At 38.7% G+C, this 16212-nt stretch overlaps 1 protein-coding gene across 1 annotated transcript; it reads right to left on the minus strand.

Moving 5' to 3' along the window:
* Positions 1 to 5855: 5855 nt before the first annotated feature.
* On the minus strand, positions 5856 to 6743 carry LOC126885442 (uncharacterized). Its single transcript, XM_050652011.1, has one exon. It carries the CDS (start codon positions 6741 to 6743, stop codon positions 5856 to 5858), a length of 888 nt encoding a protein of 295 aa, XP_050507968.1.
* Positions 6744 to 16212: the final 9469 nt, after the last annotated feature.

Consider the following 16212-nt stretch of genomic DNA (forward strand, 5'->3'; position numbering starts at 1 on the left):
CTTCTTTATTTTTTTTGTGTATTTTGAGTTTGGATACGCTTTTTTTGAATTTGTTCATTCTAGTGTCGGTGCTGTTTTGTCTTCTAAGAACGATGCTACCCATCATTTCTATTGCTTTGTCCATCATTCTGCATAAATCCTTATGTTTTGTTTGTATATTATCATACGTTTGTTTGAGATATTTATATTTGTTGTTGCACCTCTGCTTTTGAATTTTTAGATTTATATTTTCGGTATGTAATTTCCTAAGTTCAATCAATAAAATCTATCTTTCTTCGCGTTCTGATTTTGTTATTGTCTTACTTGTTCTTCCCCTTATTGACGCCAAGTATTTGTCTCCTTGAGTATTAAATTCAGAGCTCTTTCTAAAATTTTCCATATCGTGATTTGGAATGACATTCATATTCAAACTATATGTTTCAAATTATTACTCCAAACTATGCTAGTGTTTTTACCTACTTTCTTCTTGCAATCTAGTAGTAATATTTGTTACTGGTCGGATACACTCACTCACTCACACTCGCCGATCATCCCACCCCCTAGGAACATGTGTGTACCGCTGCTAGTCAACGGGACCCACATGTCCGAAAATCAGACCGGTCACGCTCCAAAAGAGCAAGTCATTTTGGATCGGTACCTATCTGACCCCCAGGTTTTTCCTCCACCCCTCCCCAACGTGTGACATACGCGGGGAGGCTATGATCTTTGCGTCGGGTGATTTGGGAAAAGGAAGCACCCTTCGCTTTAGCATGGTTGTGGTTAGGCCACCTCACTGTAGGGGTAGCTGTGTAGCTTTTCTCCCTATTTACTTTACTGATTCTACTTTGGTATTGACATGAGTTTGGACTGAAGTCCCTAAGAGTGTGTTTCCTCGCGGAGGGACATCAACCTAGATTGATGTCACTCAGCGGGGAAACCGTGTAGTGAGCTCGGTCACTCAGCTGCCGATTTGGCAAAATAAATTTTGTTCTCCTCGGCAGCTGGGCACCCGATGAGTCTGGCCATCGAGCCCATGGTTATCGCCCATGGTCTCGATGCTCAGAGTTTCGCGATGGTTAGGTCTCTCATTCGACCTGCCTTAAGGGCCTGAAGCCTAAGTGGCTTGTACAAGGTGACCTGATGGGTCCCTTGTACCCTTAATGTTGAGTATGAGCCGAGTGGGTACGGTCAGTGTTCACTAATCTTCAAAGTATACTTAATGTTAACTTGATTGCGACAATAAAGGGTGTTTTGTTAGTTTTATATATTTTTTTGTGGGTTAGTGTATTTTATGTATTTTTTTGGTGAGCACGATCTGGCGTCCAATCATCTAACATCGATTGGGCCCCAGAGCATGATTTTTTTTTTTCTACCTATATTGCTCGGTGTGGTTTGACTACTCTGTAACTATCTCAGACATCATGTTCTTCTGCTGGGACCAGTCTATATCCCAAAAGTTGTTGTTTAGGCCGTCTATGTACCGTTCTAACGTTTTCGTCATAATCTGTTAATTACCTTAGCCACCTGTTGGGGTGATTTCTCACATTGGTGAAGATGTCATACGCTTTTTCGTCCATGGTCCTTAGGATTTTTTTCTGGTCTGTGTCCCGGTATATGTACCGCAGTTCTACATATCTGGGCACGTTTAGGGCTTCTCTGATTATATAGTTTTGGCAGACTTGTAATTTCTTCCTGTTGGACTTGCACGTGTGTCCCCAGGCTGCTGATGCGTATGTTAGGGTTGGCAGAATTATGCTATTGGCTGTTCTGAGTTTTGTCTTGATGTTTAATTTGCTTCTCCTCCCTATTATTGGGGCTAGTTGCTTCCTTAGTGCTTTTGCTTTATTTACCGTTAGCTTTATGTGTTGTGTGAATGTTAATTTTCTATCTAACGTTACGCCTAGGTATTTAGCTTCGTTTTCCCATTCTATTTGGTTATTATCCAAGCTTAATTCTGTGTTCGGTGTTCCCCATCTTTTACGGAACATGACGGCCTGAGTTTTATCTGGATTTAGTGCAATCTTCCATTTTATGCACCATCGTAATAGTCGGTTTAGTTCTCCTTGTACATGTCTTGCTGCCAGGTCTGGGTCTCTACTGCATGCTGCTATAGCAGTGTCATCTGCGTATAGGCTTAGGATCGTTCTGTTGCTTTTAGGTGTGTCTGCGGTGTATATGGTGTACAGGTAAGGCGACAGCACGGCTCCCTGCGGCACACCCGCCTCCAGGGTCCCGACCCCGGACAGGGTTTCCCCTATCCGAACTCTGAACCTCCTGTTGGCCAAGTATGAAGCCAGAAGACATGTCATCGCCCCACTGTATCCATAATCGTTCATTTTGTAGATTAGGCCCTCGTGCCAGACTCTATCAAATGCCTTACTGACATCGAGAAATGCAACTGCTGTGTACATTTTCTCGTTGAAGCCTTTCGTGATGTACTCTGTCAGTCTTAGTACTTGGAGTTCGCAAGAATGTTCTGATCTAAATCCGAATTGCGCTTCGGGGAGTATTCCTAGCCTTTCGGTTTCCTCTTGGAGTCTTTTGAGTATTACTCTTTCAGCTATTTTGCTTATCGATGATAGCAGGCTTATTGGCCTGTAGTTTTGAGGAAAGCTCCCGTTTTTCCGATCATTATTACGTGAGCTTCTTTCCATCTATCTGGAAAGTATCTTAGTCTCAGTACTGCGTTGATGATATTTGTGATGTACACTATTAATTTGGTCGGTAAGTTATCTTTATCCACTGTATCCATAATCGTTCATTTTGTAGATTAGGCCCTCGTGCCAGACTCTATCAAATGCCTTACTGACATCGAGAAATGCAACTGCTGTGTACATTTTCTCGTTGAAGCCTTTCGTGATGTACTCTGTCAGTCTTAGTACTTGGAGTTCGCAAGAATGTTCTGATCTAAATCCGAATTGCGCTTCGGGGAGTATTCCTAGCCTTTCGGTTTCCTCTTGGAGTCTTTTGAGTATTACTCTTTCAGCTATTTTGCTTATCGATGATAGCAGGCTTATTGGCCTGTAGTTTTGAGGAAAGCTCCCGTTTTTCCGATCATTATTACGTGAGCTTCTTTCCATCTATCTGGAAAGTATCTTAGTCTCAGTACTGCGTTGATGATATTTGTGATGTACACTATTAATTTGGTCGGTAAGTTTTTAATTGCCCTATTTGTGATGTTGTCTGGGCCTGGTGCTTTTTTCGCCTTAGCCCTTTTGATTATATTTCTTATTTCTTCTGGGGTGGTGTGTTCAAGGCCTATTCTGCCTTTTCTTCTTTTTATTCTTCTTGCACTATTTTCGACTTCTGCGGTGAAGTCTAGGTCTTCCCTTTGATGGAAATTTTTCTCACAATTTTTTTCTAGTGTATCTTTCATGGCTTCTGCTTTGTCTTCGTCTGTATATACGATTCCTGTTTCTCCGTGTAGAGGTGGAATCGGTTTTCTATCGTTTCTAAGTACTGCTGATACTTTCCAGAATGCAGATTTATTCGGATTTAAGCTTTGGATATATTGGTCCCAGCATTCGCTTCGGTGCTCTTGTAACTGTTTTTTGACCTCCCTGTCTAATTCATTTGCAATTCTTTTAACTTCTCTGTTTCGAGTTCGTTGTGCTCTTCTTCTTCTTCTGTTCTTTTCTCTTATCAATTCTTTTAATTCGATTGATATTTCTCTGAATCTTCCTCTTTGTGTAGCTATGTTTTCGGTTCTTGTGCTGACTTCCATTGCATTTTGTATTGTTTGTTCTAGTTTTATTATGCTTTCTTCCAGTTCATTTATGTTATTTGTTGTTGGTATTGCACCAATGTTCTCACTCATCACTCTTCTGAAGTTTTGCCAGTTTATTGTCTTCTTTTTACGTGGTTCTACTTGGTTCAAATCTATTGCCCCAAGTGTCATAATTATTACGTTATGTGTGGAGTCTCCCTCGTTTGCCGTTATTATCTCGTGTTGTAATCCCACCTGGTGAAGAATTGCAATGTCTATGAATGTTGGGATATTATCTCCCTGAAAGCATGTTGGGTCTGTAGGTCCAGTTACAATAGTGTTATGTTTGTTTTCGAGATAGTTACAGAGCCGTCTGCCATTACAGTTGGTTAGTCTGTCGAACCAGTTGGGCGACCTCGCGTTTAAGTCACCGATAATCACAGTGGGCTCGTCTGAGTCCAGGATGAGATCAAGATCCTCTCCCAGTACTGGATCCAGCGGCCTCACATATACCGAAGCAATTTTCAGTGTATGGTTGGCCGCAGTGATCCGCACCAAGGTAGCCTCCATGGTGACCAGGCCATCTGGTGTTGGAATATGTTGGTGTTGTATTCCTTTTTTCACCATAATGGCCGTGCCACCAGATCTCCCTGTCCGGTCAGTTCTATAGATGTCATAGCCCGGGAACTTGGTTTTCACTTTTTCGGTGAGTTTAGTTTCTTGCAGTGCCATGACATCTATATCGAGTCTGTTGGAAAACTCGTCTAGTGTGTTTAGTTTCGAACGAAGCCCGCCCGAGTTCCATGGCCCAATTTTAAGTTCGTCCAATTGGTTGTTCAACATTACGCGGTGTTGTTAAATTGTTTCATCATATCGAAAGCTGCAACCATTTTTTGCATCATGTTGGCGAAGTTCTGCATAGCTGCATTCATTTCGCACATTTCATTTTGGTCTAGGGGAGCGCTTGTGCTGGGAACGTTACCTTTTGCCGCATTGGCATAGCTAACGTTAGGTCTAGTAGGTGCACTAGGTGTACTTCTGCTCTTTGGTGGTGTTGGAGCTTTGGACCTTTTTTGGGGTGCTTTTTTGCATCCCCTGTAGCTTGCTGTGTGAGCTTCGCCACAGTTAGCGCATTTCGCTGCGGTTTCCCGGTCTTTCTCGCAATCAGATGTTTTATGATTTTCACCACATTTCACACAACGCGCTTCGCAATGACATGCCCTAGAGCCGTGATAGAAGTTCTGGCAATTAAAGCATTGCAGAACGTCTTTCTTAATTCTGAACTCGTCTTCTATTGTTACCTTCATGTAGGAGAGGTTACTGATTTGGGCCATTTTCTTTTCGTCTTCTTCACCGATGGTTACGATGTATAGAGGTAGCTCTTTTTTATCCGGTTTCTTTGAAATCATCCGTTCGATTTTTCGAACTTCGATTCCTTCTTTTTCGATCTCTGCGCCTAAAGCTTTCAGGTTTAATCCTGTGTTTCCATCTTTCTCTTTGCCCTGTTTGTTTCAGCGTCGATCGGGTATGCAATGAATTCCACTTTTGGTGTGTGGTCTTCAAGGAGTTTTAACATCCCGAGGTAACCTTCTCTGTCGTTTGTTTGGATAACTATAGACCTGCCTGACTTCGCGAATTTATTCACGGAGCCAATGCCATTCGTCGCAGCTTTACTTAAAATCCGTTGGCTTTCACTAACAGATTTTAAGATAATGGCTGGTGGTTTTGTTTTTCTTGTGGAGGTCTTAGTCTCTGCCACTGCATTACTTGTTGAAGCCTTGCTGGCTTCTACTGCTGTTTTCTTCTTGTTTTTTCTGTTTTGTCTTTCTTGAAGATTATCCTTTGCTTTTTGTTCTTCATCATCAGAGAGCTGATGGATAATCACTTGAGCTACTTCAGCAGGCTTGGTGTTTTTAACAGTGGCAGGCTGAGTTCGTCGTTTTTTGCTGTTATTTGACTCATGATCCTTTTCGGCATCGCTTGCCTCTGAAAGGATCTCGGACATGTCATTGTTACGCGCGTTCTGCGAGATCTGGCTGGTTGTCTTTTTGTTTTTCCTCTTACGATATTTAGGAAACTCATAGACACCGTCATTTCCAGATTCAGTACCTTCTTCCGTTTCCATAACAACTTCTATGGGTACTTCATCTGAGGGAGTTGGGGTTTGGTCTTACTTTTCAGCAGTTAGTCTCATCAGCTGATCGACTAACTCCTGGTTTCTTAGATCTTTTTGCTCGATCGTGGCCCTTAGCTGTTTTAGCTCGGCCATCATCTCGGCTGTTTCTCTACCATGTCTCTCTCTTTCCCTCTGTCTTATGGCTTCCGAGTTCTGGAGATTCATGATGAGCTCCTCGATCTTCGCGTTCGTAGATGCTATATCGTGGGTGGGTTCAGGGGAAGCTTTTGGTCCTTGCGTAAGACTCATCAACCTTGAGACTAGCCCTCGGTTTTCCTCGTCTTTCTGAGCGTTAATGGCATTGAGCTTTTGTAGCTCTGCCATTAATCGATCAATTTGCTGGTCATAGGCTTTTTGGTCTTGCTTTCTGGCAATTTCGGACTGATGCAGCCGAGCGATCATTTCGTCGATCGATCGTTGCATCGCATCTAAATCTTTGGCTTTTTTCAGCTCAGGATTTTGGGTAGGGCTTGAGGGGTTACGAGGCCTTTTATTTGCCTGTTTTTTCTCGGAGCGTCGGTTGCAGCTATTCGAAGTGTCGAATTCTACACGGGCTTGGGGTTTTTCTGAGACCTGAGGGGTTTCAGAGTCGCAAGTTTCGTTTTCTGAAGAAACCTGAGGGGTTTCTTCGAGGTCTTCGTAAGCTACTCTGACCTCTTCATCGGAGAACTTATTTTCTGGCATTTGTTCATCTTCAGAACTAGAGTACTCTTCCTCCATCTCCGACTTGGGGGAAGAGGCTCTAGGGGCGGATTCGTCGCCAGAAGCATCGTCGTCAGACGACTCATGCTCTGACTTCGAGAAGGATTCGGGTTGGGTGGGTTCATCAGCATTTTGAGCGGAATTGCTCGGTGAAAGCTCTGTGCTTTCAGAAGACGACATTATTTCACTTAAAAGACTCTGTTTTTTTCGGTTGGATGAACCGCTGTTCATCCAATTTCTGGGTGCCGTCCCAGGGACCTACGCGGCTGTTCACGCCCTAACTTGCGCTAGGGAGGGTTCCACTTGCGTTTTCTCAGCTATCAGGCCCAGGTGTCCGGGTCTGTCCGATGTGAAGTACAAAAATATCCACACCTTACATTGTCCTTCCTACGGAGGCACAGATAGCTCCCGACAGGCACAAGGCCCGCTCGCTTCTTCACTGGCTAGTCCTGGATTGTGACCTCCCAGAGAACTCAATGAAAGATGAAATTCCCTCGGTTAATCACATCCAAAGATGTCGCTTTTGCCTCTCGGTTTTTGCCTAAGCGCGTGGATTTCTCTTCCCGCTTACCGTGTCTTACTCACGGCGATCTGAAAAGATCAGCAAGGTTGAGTCGTCCCCACTACTTCGGCTTCTCCTCGGTACTACAGCTCCGTACGCGTCTGCACTGTTCAGCGTCTGACGCTCAACTCTACTGATCTACTACTACTACCGGTCGGATACATTTATGACGTCCTTTGGAAAAGGTTCTTGTCTATTTATTATACTTATTACAATAGTCGTCCAGGTGGGTGGGGCACTTGTACATTTGATTGGTTATAGACATTAAGCAAAAGCAATTGGCCGATCTAGCTCTGACCAATTGGGTGACGGTTCTCGATGGGTCACTTTAGTACCCCCACCACTTTTAAGACTAATAAATAAAATCAAATTTTTCAGAAAAAGGTCACAAATTGATCAGTCGAAGAGCAGCTTAATTATCAGTACAGCAGCAGAAACAGTATACAAGCTCCTAGTAATATGGATAAAATACTGTGTGAAGATTTGGAAAATTTTAGGAGAGATTTGGAGAGATATGTAAAGACTTCAGAAGCAAATTTCTACGTATAACCAAGAAGACAAAGAAACATATTGAAAATATTCGTCACCTGGCGAAAAAACCTATTATTGAAGATTTTAAAGAAGACAAAACAAGCCGATTCTAGTAATTAATCTCTTTGCTGTCATTTTTAAAACAAAACGTCCCTTTTTAGGGCCAACAGTAATTACTACAAATGTAAGAATTTAAAACAACTATGCACATCCGTCTTAAATTTTGTTGCAGTTCTATTTTTATTCAATATAATACATAATACATTTAGGCAATACATTCTAAAAAGTCAGATGGGGATAGACGGGAGCCTTGGCGCTCGGATGGCGAGCGTCAAATAACTCCATTGAGATCAACGCAACAGATGGTAAATGCGATTATTTAATACACATACGATAGAAAGGACTTCGAACGTATCAGGCGAAGTGTCTTCATTTGAAGCATAGGTAGTTCGTTTTGGCAATATTTCTGCAATTTTGACAAAACAATTATTTTTTACACTACAAATAAAAATAACGAATTTGAAAAACATTCGAAAAACATTTGGCAAGCGATGCCAAAAAGGATTCCGAGTCAGGGAAGGAGAACAAATACGTGTTCTCTGAGAATCAACGCAAAAAGATGAAAATAACAAATGCTACCACTGATAAAAGTGGCATAACTAAGCCTGCTGAAGTAGCTCCAGTCGTGATCCACGCCCTTTCCGACGAAGAAACAAAAGCAGCAAATGATCGCTTAAGATCACGAAAGGCAAAAAAGATCCAGCAGAGGTAGCCAGTATGGCTACGACCAGCGAAGCAGTGTTAGCATCTATGACCACCACAAAACAACCGAAACCGCCAGCGATCATCCTAAAATCCGTAGGCGAAAGCTAAAACATTTTAGGAAGGGCAGCAAGAAAAGGCATTGGCTCCGAAATCAAAGTCCTTGAAGAATACAGACCGAAAGTGACATTGCATACCCGGTCGACAAGGAAACCAACAGATCCAAAAGAAAGATCATTCGAGGCCTAAACCTAAAAAGATTAGGTCTAGAAATACAAGAGGCGGCAGGAATCGAACATCGAAAGAATGATTTTTAGGAAACCCGATAAAAAGGAACTACCCCTTTACATCATTACTATTGGAGAAGAAGACGACGCAAAGCTGGCAAAAGTTAATAACCTCTCTTACATGAAAAAAATTACCATAGAAGATGAAATCAGAATTAAACGAGACGTCCTACAATGTCTATTTTATTGCATAAGTGCCTTCTTATATATAAAGGGTGTTTTAGAAAAAGGTAACACGATCTCTAATAGTATAGGTGAAACATTGAAAAATAATTGGGGTTTGCTTACTAATTCATTTTTGTAACGGCATGGTTTTTCACGAGACAGGGCGTTGAAGAACAAAAAGTTTTACACATTTTTTTCACTATTGTTCCGAAACTACTGGCAACATCGTATATTATTCGTTATACAAATACTCTTACTAAGCAAAATAAAATGTTGAAATAATACATATGTTATTTTATTTTAAGCTTTTATTAAAGAAGATAAAATAGAAAAATGCATGAGAAAAACAATAAAGGATGAAGCCAAAAATGTATGTAAGGATGGGGCCAAGTAGGGAAAATGTAAATGTAAAATTAGTAATAAAAGATTATTATTGTAAGTTTTGGACATACTTCATGTCATGGGATATGAAATTACGATTAGCAGTGATAACCAGACACATGAACTAAATAGAAGGATCGTTCTTGGGTGGGCAGCATTTGGAAAACTAAGGGAAACTTTTAAAAGTAAGTTGTCCACATGCCTAACGAGAAAGGTATTTGATCAGTGCGTCCTCCCAGTCTTGATGTACGGATCAGAAACACTTACCTTAACTAAAGCCTCGGCTACCAAACTAAGAGTAACGGAGAGAAGAATGGAGCGGTCAGCGGACGACGTAAGAAAGCTAAATAAAAACTGGATGAGAGCGGCGCAGGATAGACGTGGTTGGAAACGAGGGGAGGAAGCCTATGTTTAGCAGTGGACATTTGAGGCTGGACGATGATTGTAAGTTTTTATTATTACCTCAAATGAGATTAAAATAATAACAAAATTCTTTTACCGAGTTTCCGGTACTTTTCGCAACCTAGATTTCCATTTAGGTTCAAATGGTCACTTGGGTGTTACGTAACGTTTAGGTAGGGGGAGGGGGTACAGAAAAACGTTACTGTGCATTACGTGTAGAGTTTCACGATATTCGATATTCGATATTCACGATATTCGATAAAAATATCGATATTGTATTGATATCGTATCGAAAATTAATAAGATACCGATACGATACTCATTATCTGAAATCAATACAATACTCTTGTATTGTCGATACGCTTGCCTCGATATTATTGAAAATATCGATATCGAGAAAAAAAATAAAACGCCACAGTTGTTTGATTATATTTTGTGTAATAGGTATTTAGATCATAATTATTTATAACATAAAAGTATAAGTGATCTGCAACCCAAGCATCAGCTGTTATAATGTTTTACACTTGAGTGCCTGAACTTGAAACTTTTGAGAATAAGTAAATCACTGTTATGATTACACTGACTTTTTCCTGTGGCATTTGTGGCAATATTATGGCAGTGAGGGATGATGACTCAAAAATATTTTTTAACGATACTGAATTGCGATTTTTTCCGAATCTCCGGGGATTTGCCTATATTTTCAAAAGTAGTTTTAAACAATACAGAATTTAAGTGAGTATTTGTCGACTTTCAAAGAAACATTCAGCCATTTCAATCTTTATAAGAATATACATATAAGTTATAAGAAATATTCGTATTATTTTTAGAATATTGTCCATTTGCCAGCATGCCAAAGTGGGCATAAAGAGCCTACACATCTCAGATGTATAATCCTTTTTATGTCGATATTTTATCGAGTATTTTATCGATATCGTATCGAAATTAATATCAATACGATATTTTTTAAGAAAGTATTGCCGATATCTTTACTCGATACGATACTTCATTGGCATAACCAATACAATACTAAATACTTAAAAAGTATCGATATTGTATCGTATCGTGAAACTCTAGTTACGTGGGGGGGAAGGGGGGTCAAAAATCTTCAAAAAAATCGTTACGTAATACTTGAATGCTCCCTAAACTATGCGTCACAAATAATAAAAAAAACACTGAAATATTAACATCTTACCAATTTAGATTAAATAATGAAATTTCCACTAAAATGAAGTCGCATTTTAATTTTTTCTACTTAGAGTTCTCGCATATCCCCATCTCGCAAGTTCAGAATTCAAATTCAAATTTTTACCAGAAAAATCATTTTGCGAAAATTCAAAGTATAGGTACCACTAAATTTAGTTTTCCATCCTCTTATGAAATCCAGAATCCATTTTAAAAAAATTTATTGTACAGGGTGTTTTTCTTTGCGTCGGAACATTTTTAAAATATTTTTTAATGCGGACCTGCATTTTGTATAATTGTAAATACATTAATTGATTAGACACCTTAAAGAATATTCGCGTGTTAAATATAAAACAAATAATATACATAACAGTGTGGTTAACAAGTTGTAACTCGTATTTCAATTTTTTTTCTACTTAGGGTTCTTGAATATCACAGAATTTCAGAATTCAAATTCAAAATTTTACCAGAAAAATCATTTTGCCGAAAATTCAAAGTATACCACTAAATTTAGTTTTTCATCCTCTTTTTAAATGCACAATCCGTTTTAGAAATATTTAATGTATAGGGTGTTTTTTTTGGTTCGGAATAATTTTCCAATATTTTTTAATTCGTACCTTGATTTTTTATAAGTTTAAATACATAAATTGATTGTATCCCTCAAATAATATTTGCGTGCCAAATATAAAATAACTATACAGTGTGGTTAAAAGTTATGAATCAAATAAGAAAATAGCAAAATAAATAAAACAACCAGTATATTTGTTATTAATGAAGTAAGACCCATTAAGTAAGGTATATATGAAACCGCCTAATTGTCCTCTTTCTACATTTAACGTATGTTATTTCCCAATTAAACACCCTGTATAAAAATGCAATATACCTATTTTAGATACTTTACAGTATTGAGATAGGATTATTTTAGCGGCCTCGGGATTGTTTTAAAATTATAAACAATTTTTGGGCTTATAAACAAATATAATATTTAGGCAACAATTGCTATTTAATTAATAGCTACTATTAAATAGTTACTATTAAGCGAAATGAATTTCGACTCAATTCAAGCTTTCTGCTTAACCTAGGTATAAACATACCAAAAGGCACCGCCAGGAAAACATTCCACTTTGCGGTTCAGAGAGCCCATATGAAACGAGTCTTTGTACTCTATGCAGAATATGGCATTAACAAAATAAGAAAATCTACGGTTTCGTTTTGATTAAAACCTGTCTTCCTCCATCCCCCGATAGTACTATTTCTAGGTCTACCTGTTGTCAAGGAGGCTCTAAAGAAGACAGATTTTTACCACTCCGACCGTAGATTGTCGATATAAATTAAAACAATTTATATCGCAGTATGGATAGAACGCCCTCTAACGGGGAATAAGTGAAATGAATTTCGACTCAATTCAAGCTTTTTGCTTAACCCAGGTATAAACATACCAAAAGGCACCGCCAGGTAAACATTCCACTTTGCGGTTCAGAGAGACCATATGAAACGAGTGTTTGTACTCTATGCAGAGTATGGCATTAACAAAATAAGAAAATCTACGGTTTCGTTTTGATTAAAATCTGTCTTCCTCATTCCCCCGATAGTAATATTTCTAGGTCTACCTGTTGTCAAGGAGGCTCTAAGGAAGACAGATTTTTACCATTCCGACCGTAGATTGTCGATATAAATTAAAACAATTTATATCGCAGTGTAATAATAATAATAATAATAATAATAAGCCCATCAGTGTCTGGATACATTAAAACAAAAGCTCTCCGTCTATTCAGGACGACTAAGGAGGTATAAAGTTAGTAACAACCGCAAAAGCGACAATGTTCTTTTTGAAAGTTCTGAAAAGGCGTTCTATCGAAAACTCAATTCCACTGTAGAACGTGTCGATAAGACTTACCCAAGCCAAGAAGAAATTCATGAGTTTTGGGGAAATCAACTTTCCACGCCAGCTGCTCTTAACAGCAATGCTGGATGGATAGAAGATACGACACAGAACTGCCAACACTACATTACCACCCTTTACGAACCCTTCACTACTGAAGAAGTCTCAAATACCATCAAAGAGCTTCATAACTGGAAATCTCCTGGACCAGACGGAGTTCAAAACTTTTGGCTCAAGAAGTTTTGGAGTGTTCATGAATGCTTATCAACACTAATTAATCATGTAATTTCTAATCCGCAGGATATACCATCATTCCTAACTCAGGGAACCACTTATTTAATTCCGAAGGATCAAAATAACACCCAAGATCCAGCCAAATACCGCCCAATTACTTGTCTTCCAACTTTGTATAAATTGGTCACATCCTGTGTAGCCCAAGGGCGGTCATAAGGGGGGGGGGGGCATGGGGCCATGCCCCCCCCCCCAAAGGTGGCAATGCACCTTAAATAAACTTGTCTAGTAACACAGGATACTGTTATGTTAATATATTTTAAATTATTTACTCTGTAAATTAATTATTTTGAATGGATTCACATACGGATTTTGAAATACCTAGATACTGCAATCTGTAATAATGATAATTAATCATAATGCCTGTCTCTTCAACTCTGGTTACGCCAATGCAAGTGCATCGCCTCCCGCGCGAATCCCGACACCGGCGACGTCCAGCGTAGAAACAGAAACATAAGAATGCCTATGTACATATTTTTTTATGGAAGTTATATCGTTGTGTATTGTGTAGAAATTTGAACGTTCTGAAGTATCTATCGTCTACCCGATATACACTATCGTATCGTAGTTATAGAGGTGACATAGGTGCAGCGCACTATATATATTCCCGGATTGTAATCATCATTTTATTCCAGGGTGACAGGTGAGTAAAAATCCATAGATAGGTTAGGAATAATTTTCTGTTTGCTAACGGAACGAATACATCAGCAATGAGTAAATAATACTCTGCAGTTTTCTCTCGTCCAGCGCAGATGTTCGCTATATAGGATGCTATTTCGAAATACAAAAGTTAATAGATTCCGATTTGAACGAAAAGTGACTGCAAATTATTATTAGGCTCAAATTAAAAAACCTGGGCATATCCATCTCTCGTTTGGCCGGAATCACAAATGTTCTTTTTTTTTTCAGAAAATGAAGAGGGCAAACAATACGAATACGTTGAATTCGTATTTTTCTGTTGTTCCGAAGAAAGTAATTAAAGATGTGGGTGATAATGGGTCATCCCGGTCATCTTCCTCATCGTCTTCTCAACAGAATCTCGTAGTGCCAGAACGACTTACAACAGTATCAACATTACAAACATCAGTTAATAATGAAAATGCTCTAAAGCAAGTCGCTGTAGAAAAGTCCAATGAAGTTAGTAACTACGACATTGGTCGAGTTGTTGATGGTTTGAGTGGTTTGGGAGACTTTCAAAAATATAATTATTTGAAAAATACGTGGGTTCCGGAAAAAAACTACTCATTTCCATTTTCTGAACATAACAAAAATAACAAGTTAGTTAAGCGGTACTTGAGATACGATCATCTCCAAAAATATAACTGGATTGCGTTTTCGGACTTGAAGAAAGGACTTTTTTGTAAGCACTGTGCTATCTTCGCAAATTCAGGTGGTAAAAATAAAGCAACAAGTTTGCAAAGTTTGGTTACCACACCAGTTACAAAATTTGCAAAATTATTTGGAATGGATGGTGTGCTAGATAAACATAATACAAATCGATATCACATTGAAGCGGTTTTATCGAGCGATAATTTTATAAAATGTTACGAAAACCGATCTTTAGATATAAGAAATTTGATAGATTGTGCTCGAGCCAGGCAGATATAGGATAATCGAAATCGGCTCAAACCAATCATTCGATCTATAATTTTTTTAGCCAAACAATGTATACCTTTCCGTGGCCATAGAGATGACGGGCCATTGTTAGAAGAAAGCAATGTGACAAATAATGAGGGAAACTTCCGAGAGCTTCTTCGATTCAGAATCGAAGCAGGAGACAAAACTTTAGAAGAGCATTTAAGAAACACGTCGTCACGTGCCACATATATTAGCAAAAGAACGCAAAATGAGTTGACTGAATGTTGTAAAGACGAAATTTTGTCTGTTATCGTGAAAAAAATTAGTGATGCTAAATATTACAGCATTATGTTTGACGAAACTACTGACATAGCACATGTTTCCCAAATGTCGATTGTTATTAGATACTTAGAAGGTAACAACGTGCGGGAGGATTTTGTGTCATTCATAGATTGTCATTCTGAGAACTATGAGCTCAGTCCCGATACGTTGGAACCGGTTTTGAATGGTACTATTTTAGGAAAATCAGTGATAAAACAAGTTCAAAAATTTCGTTTACCATTGGAAAATTGTGTAGGAATTTGTACAGACGGATGCAGCGTAATGACATCAAAACAACAAGGAGCCGTCCAAGAAATTCAAAAAGAAATGAATATAGCTGTACGATATCCATGTTTCAATCATGCTTTAAATTTGAGTTTGTCGAAATCATCAAACGTTCAATGTGTGAGAAATGCTGTAGGGGTAATGAAGGAAATAATATCTTTTTTCAAAGCCTCTTCTAAACGCAATTATGTCCTCAAACAAACATTGGGTGATCAGCTCTCTGGATTGTGTGAAACGCGATAGGTAGAACGGCACGACTCCGTTCTGCAGTTTAAAGCATCGATTGAAAAAATTTTGCAAGCTTTGAATTTGATTTCCGAATGGAACGAAAGAGAATCTTCCAGTAAAGCTAGGACGCATATACTTGCGATCTCATCAAATTGCAGCTTTATTATCACTTTGTTTTGTCTAAATGAAGTACTCGCAATAACGTTACCTCTGAGCAAATTATTGCAAACAAAAAATTTGGCTATAAGCTCTACACAGAATGCTGTTCTAAATACGCTGCTTGTTTTGAAAGACAAACGCAACAATGCAGAAACAAATTTCAATGCTTTGCTTAAAGAAATAATGCCATGTCTAAAAAATTTGAATATAGATTTATGTATTCCAAGAGTGAATAAATTCATGAAAAATCGACCTAATCCAGATATTCATTCCTCCACAGAATACTTTCGAATAACGATATATATTCCTTTACTTGAAAGTATCATTTCCGACATTGAGTGTCGTTTCCAGCAAGAAACCATGGATGTACTTAATCTGCAAATATGTGTTCCTACTATATTAATTCATTCAAATGAAGATGACATCCATTCCGCCGTAGAAATTTTGATTGCAAAATATGGAAGTTTGTTTGAGACAGTTAGAGACGTGCTGAAGTCAACTTTTATTGCAGAGCTACATTTATGGAAAATGAGATGGAAACACAGCAAAGAATCGGAAATTCCGAGCGATGATCTAAATGCTCTCATACAATGTGATGAAATGATGTATCCAATCATTAATAAAATTTTAAAA

This window comes from Diabrotica virgifera, chromosome 5, assembly GCF_917563875.1.
Source record: "Diabrotica virgifera virgifera chromosome 5, PGI_DIABVI_V3a".
NCBI lineage: Eukaryota > Metazoa > Arthropoda > Insecta > Coleoptera > Chrysomelidae > Diabrotica > Diabrotica virgifera.

What these genes read in the sequence shown, in the direction of transcription:
- LOC126885442 (XM_050652011.1), bottom strand. Translation starts at nt 6,743, where the DNA reads ATGTCGTCTTCTGAAAGCACAGAGCTTTCACCGAGCAATTCCGCTCAA.